Source organism: Bombina bombina, chromosome 1 (genome assembly GCF_027579735.1).
Source record: "Bombina bombina isolate aBomBom1 chromosome 1, aBomBom1.pri, whole genome shotgun sequence".
Classification (NCBI taxonomy): domain Eukaryota; kingdom Metazoa; phylum Chordata; class Amphibia; order Anura; family Bombinatoridae; genus Bombina; species Bombina bombina.
The window spans coordinates 64,908,234-64,934,834 of record NC_069499.1 but is presented as its reverse complement, the minus strand read 5'-3'; the positions used below and the strand labels follow the sequence as shown (position 1 = coordinate 64,934,834).

The 26,601-nt window shown below is 37.1% G+C and overlaps 1 protein-coding gene across 1 annotated transcript in view; it reads left to right on the top strand.

Annotated features, from left to right (window-relative positions):
• The window catches only part of AMN (amnion associated transmembrane protein), a 156,440-nt gene that overhangs the window by 86,637 nt on the left and 43,202 nt on the right, over nucleotides 1–26,601 (top strand). The window contains exons 5-9 of the mRNA XM_053706927.1: nucleotides 4,914–4,998; nucleotides 9,105–9,340; nucleotides 16,661–16,798; nucleotides 16,905–17,013; nucleotides 26,490–26,572. Of these exons, the coding sequence (XP_053562902.1) occupies nucleotides 4,914–4,998; nucleotides 9,105–9,340; nucleotides 16,661–16,798; nucleotides 16,905–17,013; nucleotides 26,490–26,572 (651 nt within the window). The remainder of the gene's footprint in view (nucleotides 1–4,913; nucleotides 4,999–9,104; nucleotides 9,341–16,660; nucleotides 16,799–16,904; nucleotides 17,014–26,489; nucleotides 26,573–26,601) is intronic.

Sequence of the window (26,601 nt, the reverse complement as noted above, 5' to 3'; positions counted from 1 at the left end):
AATTCCACAATTAAACCTATCAGATGGAGAGATGCCCATCCCCAAGAGAGCCACAAATGTGTCTGAGAAAGATTTGATGAATCATGGAGCGCTACTATTAAGGGTCTTTTACTGTGAAGCTGACTATACACAAAGCCTGACTAGTCCAGTACTCTATTACGACAGAACGGTTTGAGATGAACAGCACTTGCTCTCAGAGAAGGATGGTGGTCACCGAGGAGGCAGATTATCAACGGTTACAGGCCTGTACCCGAGTACAGAAATATCACCGGACTGCTATGTCCTTAGTAAACCCGAAGGAGAATTGTTTTTCCTAGGTATCAGGCAGAGTCGATCTGGTATAGGCTATGACTAATTTACACTTCGGAACACTACTCCTTTTCTGCAAGTTATATAAGCTGTATGCTCTAATTTGCCTAATTACTTAATGTTCTGAAATCGTTTGTGTACATTAGCATAATATGTCAATCACTCTATGTGCCTATTTCAACTGTTTTATCTATTTGTCCCTTTTAGGGCTAGCCTATGGACCTGTATAGGTAATCCAGCTCAGTTTAAGAGATATAGTCTCCCCTTTGATTTATGTGGATAGCTGTATTGTATATTTAGGCCTATCATACTGAAAGTTGGTGAGTTTATTATAAGACAATACCGTATAGACCCCCCTCCTAGTTATTATTAGATAAATGTTTGCTCCTATCAAAGGCACAAGTATAAATCTAAAGCATGCAATAGCATTATCTCCACTAGGTTCTTGACACTTCTTAGATTTAAAATCCAATATTTTATGGCTGGGTTGTAATAACCTCTTCTATATTGATAACAATGAGCTGTCAGCGGCCGGGGCAGCGTGTTGTTCCTACTATAAAATACAGCCCAAACAATATTAGACAAACATCTCTTCTGCTGCTTTCATACATGAATATAACTTACCCATAATTCCTCCTATATTCAAGACACTCTGCCTGATATAATAGACATAGGCTATGGGTGTGGACTTATCCTTACGCATATTAGTAATAGCACTACTTGTCATATAGAACTTATATGGCTGTATGTCGCTCTGGATGTATCCTATTATAGAGGATTCCTCCCTACCTTTATGAGGTTCTCTAAAATTATACATTATTATACTGGTAGTAGTGGTCCCTTTACATATCTATGGGCATAAAATATCTATTCCTTTGCAACTTATACAATTATCTAAGAGATATCTAGATATATAGTTTACATACTACTGATCTGTACTAAACCCCACCAGTTATCATGTATACTAAAATCTTATAGTATTATTATATATAAGTTTACGCTAAATTAGTATACTATCAATATATGATATCAGTTGCTGATTTTTCCCTTTATATTCTAAGGTCTAAGGTCAAAGAGTGGCCATGACAAATGCTAGCTTCCCTCGGCTTTAAACCATTAAACGATTAGACTAGTTGGGTCCATGAGTGACCTTCTGAGTAATGTGGGGAACATTAGCTTAAATACAAAAATGAGGGTTCCTTACTATATATCCAACTTTATTTCTAACACATGGACCAGTTATGACTTATGAGGTTATTCCTTCTTGTGTATATTATTTGCAGGTCATCACTCTCATATTCTTACATCTACTATGTGATATTATTCCTCTATATTCATGCGGTGACACTTTGGCCTTTTATCCTCACAGGTACAATTCAGATGCAGGACATACAGTATGTTGGTATTTATTGTTTGTAGCTTTTCTCTTCTCTAAGACTGTTGTACCCTATTGTATACACAATTAGTTTTGTGTAATATTTTGTAATGGTATGGAAATGGTATATATAACTGCAACCTCTATGATCCATTGTTGTTGATCACACATATACCTCCTCTGATATTCCTATATATCCTGCTGTTGTGCTGTCATGGTAATTGGTTATATATTATATGTTGTACTTGGTTAAAACCTAAGTAAAAGATTAAAAAAATAAAATAAAAATGTAAACCCATGAACCTCTGTGTTCTTGCAATCTCATAAACAGAGCAGTTTCAGGTAGATATTACAATATGGAGGGATCAAAGCGCCTTCCTCATTCCCCAGGTCTGCTGTGACTTATGATGTCATTGTGCTGTATTGATGATGTCAAACACAACAAGATGGTTATCACCTGCCTCACTGGTTTTCAGGGAGTTGTGTATGGGGGTTTACTTCAGAGCCCCTCTCTCCTCCCTGTATTAAATAGTGGGTAATTAAACCCTTTATTTGAGCGAGGGTTATATACCAATCTAATTTGCAGGTTGACCTTGTGAACTAGGCACAAGGGTAGTTATGGGGGAGGGCATCATTTTTAGTGCCCTTATTATCCTACTATAAAATACAAAGGCATATGAGGTCCCGTTTTTGAATGAGAGGGACCCCCTATTTCCAATGAGAGGTCTCATACCCCTGTAATTAGGTGATACCAATAAAAATGTGAATGACCTATTTTGGGCTAGAGTACGAGTTGAGTGCTATTTATTGCTACCGCCCAGACGTTAACTCCGCTAGAAGTAATTTTTTTTTTCTGAGTCGGGTAGCCTTTGTATTACAAGTTGAAAGTAAAAAGTTTTTGCTTGTTAAGCCAACGCAAACAAAAATCCGAACTTTGAATATTGCAACCACGTTAACGTATTCCACCACAGTATCCAATGAAGTAGAAAAAAAAAACTAAAAGCCTACTTGCGAGCAAACCCGAATATGTTCTACGTATTCATATATAAAGAAATATGAATCTATCAAATGTTTTTTGGTAAAATATATATATCTATACCTATATATATATATATTTATTTATAGGTATAGATATATAAAGATATACATAGGAATATATATTTATAAATACATAGAACATATTCCCCTATGTGAAGAACATTGGAATGTGAAATATTTACAGTAAATACACAGTATATCACTTTATATGAATATTACATAAATATGATTTTAAATGTTTTCAGCTACTTAACTGCAAAGGGTTCCAATGCACTTATATATACAGTATGTCTATAAATGTATACATATGTATTTATGTGTTTGTATGTGTATATATGTCTGTAAATATACAACACACAGAGAAAGTCCAGCACTTGCTTAAAAGCTCTCAGCTAAGATTAAAAACAAAACTGGAAGAGTTAGTTACTGCATCTGGCCAAATATATATATTTATATACACACACATAGAGATGCATACATATGAATGTCTAAATATGTCTATGTTAAAGCATTTTGCCTTTTTTTCTAACACCTGTGACCTCATTTATTTTAGCCCTTATAACTTTTTTGTGCAATATTTTTTAAATAATTTTTATTTCAGTGTTATTATGAGTGTAACTGTACTTTACAATGTATATTTTATGTGTTTTGTGACACTTTTTAGTTTCGCGTAACAGTTAACCATAGCTCTGAGGTTGCAGTAATCAGTCTAGCGTAAATCACGATTGTGGTCACGCGTTCACATTTACTTCAAACTTGTAATCCGAGTGCTCCTTCTGACGCGTGCAAAACAATTAGCGTACCACTTGTAATCTGGCCCTTAGTAGGGAGGTAGTGGCAATAAAGAGGAGAGGCCCCTCTTTCAAATAAGAGGAACACATGGTGATTTGGCTATCTGGTGATCACTATGGCAACAGTGATCACCTGACAGAAACCTATCCTCTCTATTGCTCCCTACACAGACAGTATTTCAAATGAGTGTCCCTCTGTCTGTCCAACTACCAGGTGATAGTCATAACAATGACTTTACTCTGGTGAATGTGAAGTGGCATTTAGTACCTTCTCACTGTAGAAATTTATCATAAGACATTTTATTTGAAAAAGAATAGTTTCAGTATTGAAATATAAGGTTTCATTTCCTCTAAAATGTTTCCCATAGTATAAATATTTACCTGCTAGGAACCACTAGCCGAGCGGTGAACGGGGAGACACATTTAAGTACAAATAAGAAGCCGATGAGACCTCCAGCTTTAACCTCTTGGTCCCTTAACTTTGTAGTCAACTGCTAGCCCCCTAAATGCTAAAGGGACATGAAACCCAAAATGTTTCTTTCATGATTTTTAAAAAGCTTTAAATTTACCTCTATTATCAAATTTGTGTCATTTTCTTGTTATTCTTTGTTGAAGAGATATCTAGATAGGTAGAGTGTTCATGTCTGTAGCACTACATGACAGGAAATAGTGCTCAGTGAGTGTGTCTCTCTATTTTCTTGATTTTATGTAAATTGCTCTTAGTTCTCCCTAAGAGTAAAAGGGGGAAACCAGACGTGGACTCCTTGCACACATGCCCTAGAGAGATCCGACTGCACCTCACTGACAAGGCCCACAGAAGGCCGAAACGTACATCTGGGGTTTGTTGTTTCTCTTGTCCAGAGAAGAATTGCCTGGTATTTCGGTGCTGGACTGTCATTGGGCAGGGTCAGCCTGATATGCTACAGGATATTTTTTCTCTGTGAAAAGGCATTGTGTGCTAAAAGAGTATGCACCCTGAGTGGCACTGGCCTTGTGGACAAGCACGGAAGTTTTTCTAGCTATTGTTCTGTCTCAGTGAGTGCGTCTCTCTATTTTCTTGATTTTAGGAAATAGTGCTGCCGTCTAGTGCTCTCACTAAGGTATTACTTTGTTGTAAAACTGCTGCCATGTAGTGCTTCAGGCACGTGCACGCTCTTGAACTTACCTTCCTGCTTTTCAACAAAGGATAACAATAAAATGACGCAAATTTGATAATAGAAGTAAATTTGAATGTTGTTTAACATTGTATGTTTTATCTTAACCGTGAAAGAAAATGTTTGGGTTTTATGTCCTTCTAAGGTCTGGAACCATTCATAGAGCGACAGTGCTCAGCAATGAAGGTGTTAAATCTCTTTGGAATAGTGTAATATGGTATTTTGTCATTTCCTGTGCTTTTTCAGTACCTGCCATTGGATGGAGAGTTTATTCTGGCACCTGAGTCTGGATTCTCAGCGTCACCTGGCAACAATCCGGACTGTGAGAGAGGTAAGAAAGGAATAGTTAATGGCACATGAAAGACAAAATTAAAGGGACAGTCTACTTGAAAATTGCTATTGGTTAAAAAGATAGATAATCCCTTTATTACCCATTCCCCAGTTTTGCACAACCAACACTGTTATATTAATACACTTTTTACCTCTATGATTACCTTGTATCTGAACCTCTGCAGACTGCTCCCTTATCTCAGTTTTTTTTACAGACTTGCAATTTGGCAGTCACTGCTGACTCATAAATAACTCCACATAAGTGAGCACAATGTTTATCTACGTGGCACACATGAACTAGCACTGTCTTGCAGTTGTGCCATGTTTAAAAAGCTAATCCAAAGCACTGAGATAAGGGGCAGCTTGCAGGGGCTTATAAACAGACATAGAGGTTATAAAGTATAATAATATAACAATGTTGGTTATGTAAAGCTGAGGAAAGCGTTATCTATCTTTATAAAGAATAATAAAAAAAAACAAGTAGACTGTCCCTTTAAACTTTCATGATTCGGACAAAGCATGTAATTTTAAGAGACTTTTAAATTTCTTTTTTGAAATCAAATTTACCTAATTCTCTTGGGATCCTTTGTTGTACAGTATTCCTAGGTAGGCTCAGGAGCATCAGTGCTGTACAGGGAGCTAGCTGGGGATTGGTGGCTACACATATATAGGTCTGTTATCATTAAACAAGTTAAAAAGTTATATACAAGCAAGAAATCTTGTTGCACTTTTATGTGGGTATTAATAGTTGTCTTTAAAGGGATATTAAACTTAAAGGGACACTGAACCCAAATTTTTTCTTTTGTGATTCAGATAGAGCATGAAGTTTTAAGCAACTTTATAATTTACTCCTATTATCAAATGTTCTTTATTCTCTTGGTATCTTTATTTGAAATGCAAGAATGTAAGTTTAGATGCCGGCCCATTTTTGGTGAACAACCTAGGTTGTCCTTGCTGATTGGTGGATAAATTCATCCACCAATCAAAAACTGCTGTCCAGAGTTCTGAACCAAGAAAAAAGCTTAGATGCCTTCTTTTTCATATAAAGATAGCAAGAGAAAGAAGAAACATTGATAATAGGAGTAAATTATAAAGTTGCTTAAAATTGCATGCTCTATCTGAATCACAAAAGAAAATTTTTGGGTTCAGTGTCCCTTTAAATTTTATCTTTCATGATTCAGATAGAGCGTGCAGTTTTTAGCAACTTTCTAATTTACTCCTTATTTCAATTTGTCTTCATTCTCTTGCTATCTTTATTTAAAAATCAGGAATGTAAAGTTTATGACCTGGCCCATTTTTGGTTCAGCACCTGGGTTGCGCTTGGCTATTGGTGACTAAATGCAGCCACCAATCAGCAAGCGCTTATCCAGGGTCTGAACCAAAAATGGGCTATAGCTTAGATGCCTGCTTTTTCAAATAAAGATAGCAAGAAAATGAAAAAAAATTGATTATAGGAGTAAATTAGAAAGTTGCTTAAAATTGTATGCTCTTAATCATGAAAAAAAGTGGGTTTACTATCCCTTTAATGGTTTAATGTCTTTATATAATCTTACCATTTAACATTTACATTTGTAATATTTTCAGCTATTTGTCAGTTGTTAGGGTAGGTTAGAGTAGGTGTTGTCATTGTAACAAAAGCACTTGTCATTGGTATTAGTGTCCCTGATTGTCTCCCTTTTGTTTGCAGTCAGTAGGAGTCACATGGCACAAAACAAGATGAAAGAGACTAAATAAGTGCTTGTGGGGTGTATGACCTCTTGTATCAATGCCTGCCACAAGACTGTGAGGTTAGATACCCCTGTATATACCCCACCCCTTCATGTCTGAGTTACTTTACACAGAGCCTATTCGGAGGAAGAGGAAATAGAAAGGTTTTGACCTGAAAGTGTGAGATGCACAGTCACCCCCAGCAGGATGGGCCTTAAAGAGACAAAAAGTGCCATAAAATGTGTTGTAATGTGTTAGAGCCTTGTATCATTGCAGTAGTATGTGTTACAGGCTCCTTAAACACATAGTTAAATCAGCTCCAGAACAGCAATGCACTAATGTGAGCTAGCTGGTCATTAGTGGCTACGTACGTATGCCACATTAGCTCACCATATGTGATCAGTTAGGTCCCAGTAGTACATTGCTGCTCTGAAGCTGATTTAACTATGTATTTAAGTTATACTAATAACTCTTACATCCATATAAGTACTGGTGGGTCAGGACCAAAACATGACTATATGAATGCAAGGGTGGGGGGGGGGGGAATGGTTTTGAGGAAGTACGTTTTCGAAGATCTTTTTATCAAATGCTTCATATGTGCTGCTGTCAGAATTTAGTGAATGTATGCAAGGAAGACCATGTAGCTGCCTTGCATATTACTCCACTAAATATTAATTATTACTAGTCAAGAAATTGGCAAACACTTAAGTGGGTTGAGACCATCTTTAAAAGAAATATAATTTTCAGTTCCATTAGTTTGACCAAATGAACTTACGAAGCTCTTGGGACTTTTCTGGAAAAATAAAGATGGACGAAAAGATAATCAAACTTCCTGATTTAGGAGTCACACAGAATGAAGGAACTATTATCTCAGAATTACTATTCTCAGAGGAAAGCACCTATGGTGGAAATGAGTTATGAAAACTGCCTTAGTTATCCTGATGGAAAATCAGATCACACACAGAATAGTCCTAAGAGTTTAAGGGGCATTCCAGTGGAAAAATACAATTGTCTAATTCATTACAGCATGTAAGTCCCCTGCAAGCTAAATGTTTAACCCCTGCAGAGGCAGTTCAATACGAGTGCAATAAGAAAAAAATATAAACTTTATTGTATAGATGCTGATTAAGGAGACTTCCTGTAAAAAAAAAATGAAGCTGGTGATTTTTTGCTAATAACAGATTCTGTCTGAATATTCAGTTGCAATCATTAATTAGTAGTAATCTATAGTCAAGAAATTGTTATGGTGGGGATGTATTTCATGGAGCCAGTTATTCTTAAAGTGCATGGAAAAGTCTTCTTTTGAGATGAATGTGTAACTGAAGGGGAAGGTGAGTGATGAAGAGTGAGTGCAGAGGACTAGGCGTGTGTAGCCTGAACTTATAGTGCAAGAAGATTCCCTTCAGTGCCACGCAGCAAGGCCAGGAACATTTCTGCAAGTAGTGTGTTAGCTTTGTATACCATGCTTGGTGGTGCTTCTTAAAATCTTAGTGCTTTCACGTAAAAAAAATTCTGTTAGAAAGATGGTATTCTCTGCAGATGCTACCCCCTTAGCGGATCTTAGTTTATAGGCCTGCGCAGTCAGCCGAGTGTACTAAATTAGTTGATTACAGGATATGAGACCCAGGTGTAAACAGTAAAAATCAGACCCAAATCATAGGTATGGAACCTTAAACAGATACAGGTACAAAAAAAATAAGTGAGGGTCAGATGAAGTTAAACAAATAAAATAATTATGTTTAATTTAATTACAGGTGAACTCTGAAAAAAGGCAACAGGGCTAGCTTGATGTTTGTCCGTATTTGTCAGTAGGCTTAAAAGTACTTGGCAGTAGGCTTTTATAATTCTTTGTGTTGTCATTTAAAGGGACAGTGTGTAATGTGTTTCCAATGACTTTATATACCAGCTGCAGAGTATAAAATGTATGGGAAATAGCTCTTTAAAACCACAACCCATTAAAATGAGCTGAATTTGTATGGAAAACTGACCTTACTCACTCACTATAAACACAAATATTTGCGTATGTTATCTTTGTTTGTGTACACAAACTCTATACATAAAGATTATACAATTGTTTACATAGTTTTTTTGACGTACTATTGACATTTTCCTTAAACAGTGTAAAACACTCCAGCAGGTAAAATGGACCAGATTTTCAATTAGAAAGATCGAATTCCCTGAAGTTTGTCTTTGACTTATTAGCCTGATTTTTTTAAATGTATATAATTTTACTGGGATGTATTTATATATAAACCTGAATATATACATATGCAATGCTAGGCAAATGATTGCAGATGTGCATGATAATATGCCTTTAATAATATACACAACACAAATATATATTTTACTACAGATTTCCTGTACATTTTTTATTGACCAATGGACACTTTCTCTGTACAGGATCATCCATATATTTCCATGATGCTGACCAATATCTGTGGGTTGATCCTAGCGTGTGGAAATCAGCTCTTTACACAGATGATCCTGAGATGAGCAAATCTCTGTTTTCCGTGGATGCCGAGCGTATTCCCTGCCAGCATGATGATGTTATCTTTACACCTGAGACATCTTTCCGAGTGAACTTCATGATAAGCATATCTGAAATTCAAGTAAAAAGCATTTCTGTTCAGGGTCGGGTAAGTTTTAAAGTAAACTGAATGGATGGAATGTTTTAAAAAAAATTTTCCTTACCTGATAAATTAATTTATTTCATGGGGGTGAGAGTCCACAAGTCATTACTCCTGGGATTCAACTCCTGGCCATTAGGAGGAGGCAAAGATTCCCAAAACTCCAAGAGCACATAATCCCTCCTAAGTCTCTGGTATGCCAGTCTGATATATATTCAAGAAAGGAGAAGGTAGAAAAGGACAGAGCAGGTAAAACGAGGTGCAAACTTGAACTGCTATCAGAAAAAAATAATTCAATAATAACAAAATTGTCAGGTCTCATGGACCCTCACTACCATGAAAGAAAAGAATTTATGAGGTAAGCATATCTTTTTTCTTTCATAAGGTGTTGAGAGTCTATAAGGCGGGCACCTAATTACCAGTCATTGCTGCCTGGAGGACTTTCCTACTAAAAGCACATCAAAGTGATAACATTGAGCAAAATAATGTTGCTGCCTTGCAAAGACCATGTTGCTGCCTTGCAAATTTGTTCAACAGAAGCTCATCAGTGGAAACTGATCTAGTAGAATAAGCCTTAATGGATTTTGGGGTAGACTTTGACCCCTACAAGTAAACCTTGTGAATCAAGAGTTTTAGCCAAGAAACTAAAGTATTGGCTTTGGCCTTCTGTGGACCAGAGAAATGAGCAAATAAATTAGAGGATTGTCTAAAATTCTTTGTAGTTTGTAAATAGAATTTTAATGTTATCTCTACATATAAATTATGTAAAAATTCTAGGAATTCTAAAGGAATGCCATGTAAAACCCCGTTTTTCACACCAGGAATGAAAAACTTTCCAAATCTTGTAACAGACTTTTTGGCCTGAATTAAGGTGTCTACTACAGCATCAGATACACCTCATTGTTTTAAAATTAGCCTTCAAGTTCAGAGACTCGAGATCTTGAAGATAAAAGGGACCTTGAGACAGTAGGTCATAGTGGAAGAAACCACGGAGTAAAACTGGACATCTTAACCTGGTCCTCAAACCAATTTCTGTGGGGCCAGGCTGGAGCAATCATAATTACTGATAAGAGTTCCTGCTTAAAACGAGCTAAGAAAAACGAGCTAAGAAACTGCATGTTCCTCATTGATGATTGATATAAGACACTGCTGTGACATTGTCACAGGTAAGTCTCTCTTTTCAGAAGACGCCAGTTCTGAAGGGTCATGAAGATTGCACAGAGTTCCCAGATATATTTTGGTAACCTCACCTCCTGAAGAGACCAAACTCTCTGTGCTCTCCTGGACACCGATACTGCACACCAGCCAGAGATACTTGTGTCTGAAGTGATTATTGTCCAGTTCGGGTGAACAAAGGAAGCCCTCAGAGAAATTAATTGGTGACTTATCCGCCAAGACAGAGATTGTCTCGCTTTGGAATTCTTTGAGAGTGCTTTGTGTAGTCCTTGCACTATGGGCATAGCATGCAAAGTTGTAGAGGTCTCATGGGAAACCTTGCAAAAGGAATAGCATCTTCTTGGTAGCTTGAGTGAGGAGCACGACTTAGTAGCATGTGGAATTAAATAATTCATAAAGAGCCGATGCACGCAAAAAAGGGGGAGCACGCTCAATAGCGCTGGTTAAAATGTAAATAAAATAATAAAGTCTAGTGTGTAAAGTGCTATGTAAGTAAATGACAGAGACCCCTGGCTAAGGAGTACCTCATGGGTGGTGTGTACCTGCTAATAGTGGGCTGTGTGAGTGCATGAAATATCCTCACCCACTCTACCATGCTTACCAGCTGCAGAAATGACAGATTTCAGTACACAGCCCATTGAATGCTGGGCAAGTAACAGAAGATGATCTATGTGTGGAGTATAGCAACAACCCAACAGGAGGAGGCTAAGGGACAGGTTCCCGCCAAACATGTGGCAGGCTTGTGACTAACTCCCATAGGGTGTAATTGTTTCACTGCCCCATACTCCAATCTCCCTTCTGTTAAAGTAGCTGCTCTCTGAGGTGAAAAATGGATCCCAGGAATAATGGCCCATGGACTCTTACCACCTCATGAAAGAAATTTAATTTTGTGATCTTAATTATGTATATGTAGCACTAGTCCTAAACTAAGTAATTCAGTTATACGTTTCTTACACCTATGATGGGGAACAGGAAAAAAGGCATCTTTAAAAGAAAAAGACTCAAAATTACAAATAGAAAACAATGGGACACACTTTGGAAAACATACAGGGAGTGCAGAATTATTAGGCAAATGAGTATTTTGACCACATCATCCTCTTTATGCATGTTGTCTTACTCCAAGCTGTATAGGCTCGAAAGCCTACTACCAATTAAGCATATTAGGTGATGTGCATCTCTGTAATGATAAGGGGTGTGGTCTAATGACATCAACACCCTATATCAGGTGTGCATAATTATTAGGCAACTTCCTTTCCTTTGGCAAAATGGGTCAAAAGAAGGACTTGACAGGCTCAGAAAAGTCAAAAATAGTGAGATATCTTGCAGAGGGATGCAGCACTCTTAAAATTGCAAAGCTTCTGAAGCGTGATCATCGAACAATCAAGCGTTTCATTCAAAATAGTCACCAGGGTCACAAGAAGCGTGTGGAAAAACCAAGGCGCAAAATAACTGCCCATGAACTGAGAAAAGTCAAGCGTGCAGCTGCCAAGATGCCACTTGCCACCAGTTTGGCCATATTTCAGAGCTGCAACATCACTGGAGTGCCCAAAAGCACAAGGTGTGCAATACTCAGAGACATGGCCAAGGTAAGAAAGGCTGAAAGACGACCACCACTGAACAAGACACACAAGCTGAAACGTGAAGACTGGGCCAAGAAATATCTCAAGACTGATTTTTCTAAGGTTTTATGGACTGATGAAATGAGAGTGAGTCTTGATGGGCCAGATGGATGGGCCCGTGGCTGGATTGGTAAAGGGCAGAGAGCTCCAGTCTGACTCAGACGCCAGCAAGGTGGAGGTGGAGTACTGGTTTGGGCTGGTATCATCAAAGATGAGCTTGTGGGGCCTTTTCGGGTTGAGGATGGAGTCAAGCTCAACTCCCAGTCCTACTGCCAGTTTCTGGAAGACACCTTCTTCAAGCAGTGGTACAGGAAGAAGTCTGCATCCTTCAAGAAAAATATGATTTTCATGCAGGACAATGCTCCATCACACGCGTCCAAGTACTCCACAGTGTGGCTGGCAAGAAAGGGTATAAAAGAAGAAAATCTAATGACATGGCCTCCTTGTTCACCTGATCTGAACCCCATTGAGAACCTGTGGTCCATCATCAAATGTGAGATTTACAAGGAGGGAAAACAGTACACCTCTCTGAACAGTGTCTGGGAGGCTGTGGTTGCTGCTGCACGCAATGTTGATGGTGAACAGATCAAAACACTGACAGAATCCATGGATGGCAGGCTTTTGAGTGTCCTTGCAAAGAAAGGTGGCTATATTGGTCACTGATTTGTTTTTGTTTTGTTTTTGAATTTCAGAAATGTATATTTGTGAATGTTGAGATGTTATATTGGTTTCACTGGTAAAAATAAATAATTGAAATGGGTATATATTTGTTTTTTGTTAAGTTGCCTAATAATTATGCACAGTAATAGTCACCTGCACACACAGATATCCCCCTAAAATAGCTATAACTAAAAACAAACTAAAAACTACTTCCAAAACTATTCAGCTTTGATATTAATGATTTTTTTGAGTTCATTGAGAACATGGTTGTTGTTCAATAATAAAAATAATCCTCAAAAATACAACTTGCCTAATAATTCTGCACTCCCTGTATAAGTTTACTGAATATAGTAGGACAAACTATTATGGGGATCTATAGCCCAGTATACCAAACATTTTCAGGATGCCCTCCAGGACTGAGTGGGCTAGTCTGTTTGTGGGAAACTCATGGTTGGAGCTGTAGGTATTCCATGATTGGAGACATGGCAGGTTGAGGGTGGAGTCACTGTGTTCTAGGGTGGGTCTGGGCAACTCATGGGCGGGTTTGTACATATGACAGTCTGGTGGCATTTCTAGGTGGTTCCTAGTTTCTCTTTAGAAACTGGGACATTTGTAAGTCAGTAAAACTATAGGAGGAGCGGAGAGTCAGAAATAAAAAACCATATGACTATCCCACAATATGAAAACAGATGGGAGCTCTGGTATACTTTTGTAGGCAACATTATATTATGTGGACCCCTGTGCTGACAGTCTGTCTCTGGTTTCTAAAGCTTCTTGGGTCCCACATGTACAGCTCACACAAAAGTTTAGAGAGAGAGAGAAAAATAACAGGGTAGGGGCAGCCTGGGGGATCTTAAATCAGCCACATTCTGAGGTAAATTTAAACATTTTCAGTGGGGGCTTCAGGATGAAGGGTGGTTCAGAGATACATAGGATAAGGTTTTACCTTGAAAGGATTAATGTTAACAGTAAGATCAGTAGTCGGAGGCGGAGCATACATGAGATACCAGTCTTGAAGCCTTGCAAGCCCCTGGATGATGCATTAACTTGCCTGACAATCAAAGGCTTGCATGGATCATACACAACAGGGGAAGTTCTAGAGGGTTCAGTGCATTTTATTCATTACTGTAGCACCTACAAACCTCCAATTGGAAATATCCCTGTGTGTGTGTGTGGAGGGAGGGGGTTATAAAATAAAGGCAGTACTAGGTACCACAAGATGAGGTTCCTCACCAAAATATTCTGCACTTTTGATAATTAGGTTTGTGGACAAGTTTTGCTTCACTGGGTTTTATGGTCTAGAGCAGTGCTTTCCAAACTGTGTGTCGTGACACATTAGTGTGTCGGCGGCAGTGTGTAGGTGTGTCCCTGCTTCAGCACAATTTTTTTTTTTATTTAAATTTCTTTTTAAATGTTTTTTTTGGTTTCCGACTTTCTGTCTGCCTGCTATGCAGAGTAGCGGGAACTGAAACTATTCCCATTGGCGGCACATTGGCTCCTGACTGCATGTGTAGTCTCCTTAATCGGCTTGTGAGTGCACGTGTAGTCAGTGAGCGGGACAGCAGTGTGTTTGCAGCGCGGGCAGTAGTCAGTCAGTCTCGCAGAGCTCTGAGGGAAGTCAGAAGTCAAAGTGTTTGGTTTTTTTTGCAGCTAGCTCCCAGTAGCGCATTTCTGTTCCTGCTATTGATATATGAATAGGAAGTGGAAGCTTAAAAATGCTTGATGATGAAATGCGAGTGTCTTTATCTAATATTCCACTAAATATTCAGAAACTATTTTCATCCCATCAACCTCATACATCCCATTAAAATAGTAAGTAGCTATCAGTGTTATTAAACTTTTTTGTAATTCTTGAACATACATACTGTGACTTGTAAATACATTTCGTTATGATATAATTTATGTATGTGTCCGTATCTCTTGAAACAAGTTAGTTTAGCCTGTTTACTGTGTCGCGAAATGATGTAGGTCTAAAAAGTGTGTCACCAACATGAAAAGTTTGGAAAGCTCTGGTCTAGAGCTTATCCTGACATAGACCAATCAGCAATCTCCTTATCTCGCAAGATCAGCACTCAGAGGCAACCTTTTATGTTTAATGTTATATTGCAGCACAGATGTAATATAATACGCGTGTACTATTCCAGACTTAAGAGACAAAATTACCCGTACAAAATGTACATACAAATTCATACAAATACATAGACACAAAAACAAACAGGTAACAAATATTCTGTCTGTAATCCAAGACCCAGCAGAATTGTTTTTTTCTATCGTACATGTTTGTCTGCTTCCCATTGAGTAGTCTGGCAATTTTCCATTTAATTATCTCCCCTTATATGTTTTTTGATGTGCTGTTTTGTAGCCTGCGTTGACATGTCTACTGACTGCCACGTAGGTGACTCATAGAAACAGATCTTGTAAACATTCATCCAGTTTCAGGGTGTTGCCTTCTTGATCAAAAAGTTAATTAGGCATCAATTTATTTTTTTTAAGATTGATAAAATAGCAAATGTTGTTTGTAACCGCATAGCCTCTGGCGTAGAATACTATTCTACACACTAGCTAAATAAATATGCATTTCGTGTTTAAAAGACTAGTAGAAAAATAAAATCAAGAAAAACAAGTGTAGGTTTGTACAACATTCGATATTAAGGGAACATAAGGTGCATTAATAAAATAATAAAAATATTTACGATTGCACTATATATTAGCGTAATACTTTTATAAAATGTGTTTCGTGAAACTTTTATTCCAGCCCTTAAAGGGACATGAAACCCAAAAAATTTATTTCATGATTCAGACAGAGCATACAATTTAAAACAACTTTCCAATTTACTTCTATTATTTAATTTGCTTCCTTCTCTTGTGATCCTTTGCTGAAAGATTTATCTAGGCAAGCTCAGGAGCAGCAAAGAACCTAGGTTCTAGCTGCTAATTGGTGGCTGCATATATATACCGATTGTCATTGGCTCATCCATGTGTTCCGTTAGCAACCAGTAGTGCATTGTTGCTCCTTTAACAAATGATACCAAGAGAATGAAGTAAATTAGAACGTTGTTTACAATTGTATTCTCTGAATCATGAAAGTAAAATTTTGGGTTTCATGTCCCTTTAACACTTCAGGTCTCAAGTCGTACTACACTTTTAGTGCTATGTGTTGTGTGATGATAAAGGGATGTCAGCCACAATAAGCATTCTCTGGTTATTCAGTTTTACCTTGGACTTCCAATCCACTGGACCACAGTGTTTAACTGGAGCAACATTTATTAATGATGGATCCTGAGCAATTAATCTTTCTACGCTTAGGATGTGACTAGGAGAGGAGACATGAGTTCTAAAAAAGAAGCTTTTGTGGCTCAGAAAGAGCCCTAAAAATTTACTTCTATAATTGGTATTGCTTGCTGAAAAGCATACCTAGGTATGCTGACTTTTACTATGTGTTTACCCTTTTGCAGCAGGTAAACACATAGTTATATGCAAACAATATCACAATAATAAAATACTCTCACATGTTAGGTTATTTTCATTTTGCATTTTATGACCCTTTAATAATGGGGGGAAAAAATCTACACAATCTCTTAAAGGGACATTCTAGTTAAATATGCACACCTAGGCTCAATGTATATCCACTCCTGGGAAGAACATGGCTGATGAGTCAATTAGGAGTGGCATATGTAAGTATGCACCAATCACCAATCATGTCCTGCTCAATAACAGAATAGTGTAGGTTTGAGTGTTTAACCCTCTATAGAAATACATTTTTTACACTGAATGTCTCATTAATAGCTTTTCTTGCTTTCATTATAAAACGTACTGAATTACCCTGGGGATCTGTCAGCATTAATGTCTGACCAGCATTATTATCTTATTCCAGAGGTTTATCAGTGATGAAGAGTTTGCACAGCACCTGCAGACAAACACAGGGAAGTTACAATTCCCCAGCCCAGTTCAAATCAAGATAACAAATTCCAGATGTAACGACAAAACCGGCTGCGTCTGTGGAAATGACAGGGTAAGACTGAATAAAAACAGAACTACCGTTTGTGCTCATGTGATTCGCGAAATGCATTGGGGGGAGAAACTGTAATTTCTAATCATTTTGTTTTTTCTTTTCAAAGATGATACAAGAAATTTGCTCCGCACTGATGCAGCATACTGACAACAAGTGTCCTGAGGCATCATGCGTAAATCCCCTGAAGCTCATTGGCCACTGCTGTGAAATTTGTGGTGGGTGTGTCTGAAACGTAGAATCCTTGTCCATTAGAACCCTTATCTATCCAGTCTGTACCATGTAAATTTGTTGCATCAAAAATGCAGTGAAATGAGTTTAAACAAATATTGTTTTGTCATTTATTTCAACAAAAACCTTGAACACTTGAAAACCAATTTTGGTCTCTTTGATTTAAAGAAAAATAAGAGCAAAAAGAAAAGTGCACAGATAAAGTCAGTTGCAAACTGTTCTCTCTCACATCTCATCATAAAAATAATTCTAAAATACTTTAAGTACACAACAACAAAAATAATTTTGTTATTATATAGGTAGGGGATAACATTGATATTTAGCTCATGTACACAAGAAGTTGAGGGCCTCAGATCAATATTTAAAAGCCTTAAAGAGGTAAAAAACATATTTATATTTCTGTGTTGGTTATGCAAAACTGAGGAATGGGCAAAAAGGGATTATCTATTTTTTTAAACAATAAAAATTCTGGAGTAGACTGTCCCTTTAAGGGCTACATATAAATGTATGGCTTTTAAACAAACAACATATTTCTTAAAAAACAAAACAGTGGGACAGTTTACAAGGTACCCTATATTCTGTTCTCCCCTCCAGAGGGTTCATTTAAGTTGTGGCCCCTAAAAGCACACATTTTGAAGGGACAGTCTTGTCAGAATTTTTATTTTTAATGTTTTAAAAGATAATCCATTTATTACCTATTCCCCAGTTTTGCATAACCAACACTGTTATATTAATACACGGAAGTGAGCATAATGTTATGTGGCACACAGCTCTCTAGCTGTGAAAAACTGTGTCACAATGCACTCAGATGAGGGGTGGCTATCAAGTGCTTAGCAATTGGCATACGAGCCTACCTAAGTTTAGCTTTCAACAAAGAACACCAAAAGAACAACGCAAATTTGATGATAAAAGTAAATTGGAAAGTTGTTTGAAATTACATGCCCTATCTGAATCATGAAAGTTTAGTTTTGACTAGACTGTCCCTTTAAGTTCCCCCTTTTTCTGGGTTGTCAGAAACTATGACGTATATTAATTGTACTACTTTTTTACAATGTTTCTAGTTCAGGTGGGCCATGGGCCATTTGTTGCCCCTCCCTCGTTTAGAAATCGGATGCAATTTAAAAAAATAAAAAAAACTTTCCCCATTATTTTTCATGTTTGCTTGGCTCGTACCCTTTGTTAAAGGGACATGTAACCCAAAATGTGAATACAACTTTCCAATTTACTTTTATTATTAATGTTGCTTCATTCTCTTATTATCCTTTCTTGAAGGAGGAACAATGCACTACTGGGAGCTAGCTGAACACATTGGTAAGCCAATCACAAGAGGCAAAAATGTGCACCAGCCAATAAGAAGCTAGCGCCCAACTCCTAAGCCTACCTAGGTATACATTTCAACATAAAATACTAAAAGAACAAAGCAATTTTGATAATAGACATAAATTGGAAAGTTGTTTAAAATGACATGCTCTATCTGAATCATGAAAGCAAAAATGTTGGGTTTCATATCCCTTTAAAGAGTAAGCCAAGGAAGACTTTACGCTTTCGAGCATGCTGGCGTGTTAATAATTTTTGGCAGCAGTGTTTGTAACAATCACATAGATTACGAGTTTTGCGTTAGAGGCTGTGCAGTGCTAACGAGCAGTTTTATCTCACCGCTCACTTACCTACAGCGCTGGTATTACGAGTTTACAGAAACCCGTCGTTAAAAGTGCGTTGAGCAAAATTTAGCTCCAAATCTCACTTCAATACCAGTGCTGCTTAAGTCAGCGGTGAGCTGGTGTAACGTGCTCGTGCACGATTTCCCCATAGGAATCAATGGGGAGAGCCGGCTGAAAAAAATTCTAACACCTTCAAAAAAGCAGCGTATAACTCAGTAACGCAGCCCCATTGATTCCTATGAGGAAATACATTTTATGTTTACACCTAACACCCTAATATGAACCCCTAGTCTAAACACCCCTAATCTTACATTTATTAACCCCTAATCTGCCGCCCCTGACATCGTCGCCACCTGCATTATATTATTAACCCCTAATCTGCCGCCCCCACATCGCCGACACCTACATTATATTATTAACCCCTAATCTGCCACTCCGGACACCGCGGCCACCTACATTATACTTATAAACCCCTAATCTGCTGCCCCCAACATCGCTGCCACCTACATTACATTTAACCCCTAATCTGCCTTCCCCAATGTCGCCACAACCTACCTACATTTATTAACCCCTAATCTCTAGCCCCCAACGTTGCCACCACTATATTAAAGTTATTAACCCCTAAACCTAACACCCACTAACTTAAATATAATTTAAATAAATCTAAATAAATATTCCTATCATTAACTAAATTATTCCTATTTAGAACTAAATACCTATAAAATAAACCCTTAGCTAGCTACAATATAACTAATAGTTACATTGTATCTAGCTTAGGGTTTATTTTTATTTTACAGGGAAGTTTGTATTTATTTTAACTAGGTAGAATAGTTATTAAATAATTATTAACTATTTAATAACTACCTAGCTAAAATAAATACAAAAGTACCTGTAAAATAAAACCTAACCTAAGTTACACTAACACCTAACAATACAATATAATTAAATAAATTAACTAAATTAAATACAATTACCTAAATTAAATTAAATTAGCTAAAGTACAAAAAAACAAAACACTAAATTACAGAAAATAATAAACAAACTACAGATATTTAAACTAATTACACCTAATCTAATAGCCCTATTATAACAATAAAAGCCCCCCCCCCCCATAACAAAAAACCCTAGAATAAACTAAACTACCAATAGCCCTTAAAAGGGCCTTTTGCGGGACATTGCCCCAAAGTAATCAGCTCTTTTACCTGTAAAAAAAAAAATACAAGCAACCCCCCCAACAGTAAAACCCACCACTCACACAACCAACCCCCCAAATAAAATACTATCTAAAAAAACCTAAGCTCCCCAATTACCCTGAAAAGGGCATTTGGATGGGCATTGCCCTTAAAAGGGCAGTTAGCTCTTTTGCCGCCCAAACCCTAACCTACAAATAAAACCCACCCAATACACCCTTAAAAAACACTAACCCCCTGAAGATCGACTTACCGGGAGAAGTCTTCATCCAAGCCGGACCGAAGTTGTCAACGAAACCGGGAGAAGTCTTCATCCAAGCCGGGCAAAGTGGTCCTCCAAACGGGCAGAAGTCTTCATCCAGACGGCATCTTCTATCTTCATCCATCCGGCGCAGAGTGGGCCCATCTTCAAGACATCCGACGCGTAGCATCCTCTTCATCTGACGACTAAAGCTAAATGAAGGTACCTTTAAGTGACGTCATCCAAGATGGCGTCCCTTAGATTCTGATTGGCTGATAGAATTCTATCAACCAATCGGAATTAAGGTAGAAAAAAAACTATTGGCTGATGCAATCAGCCAATAGGATTGAAGTTCAATCCTATTGGCTGATCCAATCAGCCAATAGGATTTAGCTTGCATTCTATTGGCTGATTGGAACAGCCAATAGAATGCGAGCTCAATCCTATTGGCTGATTGGTTCAGCCAATAGGATTGAACTTCAATCCTATTGGCTGATTGCATCAGCAAATAGGATTTTTTCTACCTTAATTCCGATTGGTGATAGAATTCTATCAGCCAATCGGAATCTAAGGGACGCCATCTTGGATGACGTCACTTAAAGGTACCTTCATTCAGCTTTAGTCGTTGGATGAAGAGGATGCTCCGCGTCGGATGTCTTGAAGATGGACCCGCTCCGTGCCGGATGGATGAAGATAAAAGATGCCGTCTGGATGAAGACTTCTGCCCGTCTGGAGGACCACTTCGCCCGGCTTGGATGAAGACTTCTCCCGGCTTCGCTGAGGACTTTGGCCCGGCTTGGATGAAGACGTCTCCCGGTAAGTCGATCTTCAGGGGGTTAGTGTTAGGTTTTTTTAAGGGTGTATTGGGTGGGTTTTATTGGTAAGTTAGGGTTTGGGCGGCAAAAGAGCTAACTGCCCTTTTAAGGGCAATACCCATCCAAATGCCCTTTTCAGGGCAATGGGGAGCATAGGTTTTTTTAGATAGTATTTTATTTGGGGGGTTGGTTGTGAGGGTGGTTTGTTTTACTGTTGGGGGGGTTGTTTGTATTTTTTTTTACAGGTAAAAGAGCGGATTACTTTGGGGCAATGCCCCGCAAAAGGCCCTTTTAAGGGCTATTGGTAGTTTAGTTTAGGCTAGGGTTTTTTTTTTATTTTGGGGGGGCTTTTTTTATTTTAATAGGGCTATTAGATTAGGTGTAATTAGTTTAAATATCTGTAATTTGTTTATTATTTTCTGTAATTTAGTGTTTTGTTTTCTGTACTTTAGCTAATTTAATTTAATTTAGGTAATTGTATTTAATTTAGTTCATTTATTTAATTATATTGTAGTGTTAGGTGTTAGTGTAACTTAGTGAGGTGTGGTAGCCAAGCGCTAAGATATTCCCTTGTGCTGAGTACAAATAAAGGGTCTAACCAACCCCCAAAAGGAAAGAACAGGTAATAATGGAATATGTACAGCGCCAATAAAGGCTAAGGGATAAATATAAACACTAAAAACGAAATATACCTGCTAAGGCTGAACAAGAATTTATTACAATTCAACAGTATTGGTACCAATAGATAAAATGAGTAAAAGACAGTAATTAAAACAGTTGTTAAAAACAATGGTAAGGTGGAGTGTTGTGCTGATACACTCACAAAGTGCAAATAGCAATTGGATCCAAGGGGTGGAAAACTAAAATGGTGAAATCCACATTTGCTTGTGGATACACAAATAAACAAATGTGTAAGCAACATAAAAATGTATGCGACTTAAATGTGCAACATGATAGTGCAAATGTTGTGCAACATAAGTTAGAGTAATTGTGATCACTATGTGTATAAAAGATAAGGAAAAAACGATTCACATCAAAAATGTAAAAAATCACAATAGATATAATATATTAAAAAGTCCCAATGACACTGCAGTGCAAAAAATAATAAATCACATGTGAATAACTGCCATTGAGTGGCAAATGTGGAAAAAAGGGTGGTGTACCCAAGGCAAAAAAAAAAAAGGAAATCCAGTGAAAAAACAAAAATAAAAATAAAAATCAAAAACCAGCTACAAAAATTATGTTCAACAAAGGATAAAAAAAGAACAAAAAAGAACAAAAAGAGTATTGTAATCCAAAAAACAGTAAATTAATAAGGAAATCACATGAAGGAACCTGGAATCCTGAGGGGAAGAGTTCCCAGGCGAATCCTAACAACGGTCAGCTCTTAGTCCAATGTCCTAGAGATGTCCCTGTAAAAAAAGGAGTACCATAGCGTAACAAGTCCTCAAAGTGGTTAAAATACTTGGAATAATGCTTACCAACAGGTCTACGCGTTTCGGCCCCAAAATAAGGCCTTTATCAAGCAGTCTTGATAAAGGCCTTATTTTGGGGCCGAAACGCGTAGACCTGTTGGTAAGCATTATTCCAAGTATTTTAACCACTTTGAGGACTTGTTACGCTATGGTACTCCTTTTTTTACAGGGACATCTCTAGGACATTGGACTAAGAGCTGACCGTTGTTAGGATTCGCCTGGGAACTCTTCCCCTCAGGATTCCAGGTTCCTTCATGTGATTTCCTTATTAATTTACTGTTTTTTGGATTACAATACTCTTTTTGTTCTTTTTTGTTCTTTTTTTATCCTTTGTTGAACATAATTTTTGTAGCTGTTTTTTTATTTTTATTTTTATTTTTGTTTTTTCACTGGATTTCCTTTTTTTTTTTGCCTTGGGTACACCACCCTTTTTTCCACATTTGCCACTCAATGGCAGTTATTCACATGTGATTTATTATTTTTTGCACTGCAGTGTCATTGGGACTTTTTAATATATTATATCTATTGTGATTTTTTACATTTTTGATGTGAATCGTTTTTTCCTTATCTTTTATACACATAGTGATCACAATTACTCTCACTTATGTTGCACAACATTTGCACTATCATGTTGCACATTTAAGTCGCATACATTTTTATGTTGCTTACACATTTGTTTATTTGTGTATCCACAAGCAAATGTGGATTTCACCATTTTAGTTTTCCACCCCTTGGATCCAATTGCTATTTGCACTTTGTGAGTGTATCAGCACAACACTCCACCTTACCATTGTTTTTAACAACTGTTTTAATTACTGTCTTTTACTCATTTTATCTATTGGTACCAATACTGTTGAATTGTAATAAATTCTTGTTCAGCCTTAGCAGGTATATTTCGTTTTTAGTGTTTATATTTATCCCTTAGCCTTTATTGGCGCTGTACATATTCCATTATTACCTGTTAGTGTAACTTAGGTTAGGTTTTATTTTACAGGTACCTTTGTATTTATTTTAGCTAGGTAGTTTATTAAATAGTTAATTACTATTTAGTAACTATTTTACCTAGTTAAAATAAATACAAACTTGCCTGTAAAATAAAAATAAACCCTAAGCTAGCTACAATGTAACTATTAGTTATATTGTAGCTATCTTAGGGTTTATTTTATAGGTAAGTATTTAGTTTTAAATAGGAATAATGTAGTTAATGATAGTAATTTTATTTAGATTTATTTAAATTATATTTAAGTTAGGGGGTGTTAGGGTTAGGGTTAGGGTTAGACAGGTTTAGGGGTTAATATGTTTATTATAGTGGCGGCGACGTTGGGGGCGGCAGATTAGGGGTTAAAAAGTGTAGGTAGGTTGCGGAGACATTGGGGAAGGCAGATTTGGGGTTAATAAATATAATGTAGGTGGCGGCGATGTTGGGGGCAGCAGATTAGGGGTTCATAAATATAATTTAGGTGGTGGAGGTGTCCAGAGTGGCAGATTAGGGGTTAAAAATTTTATTATAGTGTTTGCGACGCGGGAGGGCCTCGGTTTAGGGGTTAATAGGTAGTTTATGGGTGTTAGTGTACTTTTTAGCACTTTAGTTATGAGTTTTATGTTACAGCGTTGTACCATAAAACTCTTAACTACTGACTTTTAAATGCAGTAGGACTCTTGACAGGAGAGGGTGTACCGCTCACTTTTTGGCCTCCCAGGACAGACTCGTAATACTGGTGCTATGGAAGTCCCATAGAAAAAAGACTTTACAAAGTTTACGTAAGTCGTTTTGCGGTAAGGCCAAAAAAGTGTGCGGTGACCCTAAACCTGCAAGACTCGTAATACCAGCGTGCGTAAAAAAGCAGCGTTAGGACCTCTTAACGCTGCTTTTTTACCCTAACGCAAAACTCGTAATCTAGCCCTATGTTTGTAGAATTGTTATACTGCAAAGACTTGTGCCATATAGAAGAAATAGTGTGCTTTAAAAATAGTGTATATTACTATAGGAACAGTATGCCCCTGCAATCATGGTTAAAGGGACAGTCTACACTTTAGTCATCTTAAAGTCTTACCCCTCCTGCACCCTTTCTATATCATGCAGCAGTAACAGTAAAAAATCTATTTTTAAATAACTATTGTTTCTGGTTACTTTGAAATGGCTGCCAAGCTCCACCCACTGATGATATCACAATCTGGGCTGCATTAAAGGTTTCACTAGTTACAAAAGACTCACTAATTGGATTCAACAGACAGTCAATGCTATTCAACAGAGTGCAGAGATGCAGCCCAGATCATGATGTCGTCAGTGGGAGGAGCTTGGCAGCCATTTCAAAGTGACCAGAAACAACAGACATTTTAAAATAACTTTTTTTTACTGTTACTGCTGCATGATATAGAAAGGGTGCAGGAGGTTATTTGCAGCTTAATCTAAAGAAAGACGCCTAAGGTGTAGACTGTCCCTTTAAAGGTTTCCTTTCTCAACTGTAGGTTCTGTAATCTTCTACAAAACTGTAGAAATTAAATATCTGTAATGTAATTTTTTTTCATTATATAAACTTATAGCCCATTACAAAACATTATGGTGTAGCTTGATGTACAGGAAACTCGCCACTGGGGGTCACTCATGAGCTACTTTCAGAATATATATTTTTTTTAAACGGACACATACAGACACAAACCACTTGTGAATGTTCTTTAATGAGTTATGTGATATAAAGTGAAACTAAGCTCATACATTTATATCATTAATATATGATCATCATTTAAACCTGTAAAAATATTTTTTTGCTAAAAGTAGCTAAATTAAACCCGTTTATTTTCATTTTGAAGGAAATGCAAAACTATGAAAACCCCTTTAAATAATTTCAGTCTAAATCTCATATTTAAAATGTTGACATTTGAGATGGAGCTGATTTTGCAAATGAACCTAGCAATATATAAATGTAATGTGCTTGCGCAACAAGTAAGCAAAAGCATTTATTGTAACATTAATATGCTTTGTCCTACATTCCCTAGAGAGTCCAAAAAGCAAAATCTGTAACCTAGACAAAGTGCCTAAACCAACTATTGGATTTGCAGCAATTACAGGTTAAAGAATTTGCGTTTTTTGGCCTCTCTTAGGGGTGTGGAACAAAGCACATATTATAAGTTAACATGCTTAAAGGGGCAGTCTAGTCAAAATTAAACTATCATGATTTATAGGGCATGTAATTTTAAACAACTTTCCAATTCACTTGTATTATCAAATGTATAAGCCCTTGAAGGCTGCCTTCTAATCTCAAAGCATTTGACAGGATTTTTTACAGCTAGAGGGTGTTAGTTTATGTGTGGCATATAAATAGCATTTTGCTCACATCCGTAAATTTACTTATAAGAGGGAACTGATTTGTTAAAATGCAAGTCTGTCAAAAAAAATGAATTAGGGGGGGGGGGGGCAGTCTACAGAGGCTTAGATACAAGGTAATCACAGAGGTAAAAAGTATATTAATATAACTGTGTTGGTTGTGCAAAACTGGGAAATGGGTAATAAAGGGATTATCTATCTTTTAAAACAATAACAATTCTGGAGTAGACTGTCCCTTTAAGTTTTATTGAAGTTTAAGGGTGACAATAATACTTGTGTGGCATTATTTAAATCTATTTTATGTAATTAAAGGGATAGAAAAATCAAAATGCAAGTTGCATGATTCAGATAGAGCATGTAATTTTAAAACACTTTCAAATTCACTTCTATTTTCAAATGTGCTTTGTTCTCTTGGTATCCCTTGTTGGAAAAGAATATGCATATATCCTACACTAGTGGGAGCTAGCTGCTAATTGGTGCCTGCACACATTTGTCTCTTGTGATTGGCTACATAGATATGTTCAGCTAACTGCCAGTAGTGCAATGCTGTTCCTTCAGCAAAGGATAACAAGAGAATTAAGAAAATTTGATAATAGAAGTACATTTGAAAGTTCTTTAAAATTGTATGTTCTATCCAAATCATTAAAGAATATTTTGGGGTTTCCTGTCCCTTTAAAATGAGAATTTTAAGAGATTGTTGAGTCGGTCTTGAAATGATCAGATTTTATAAATGTAATTTTCTTTTTGTACCTGTAGGTGCCGCTATATATCTGGAATACACATCTGACTTTGACTTGGACATATATAGAAATCGTCTCATTCACACCTTTCTAAGTCTGGTAGGATAAATGTGTATTTCCCTTTACAT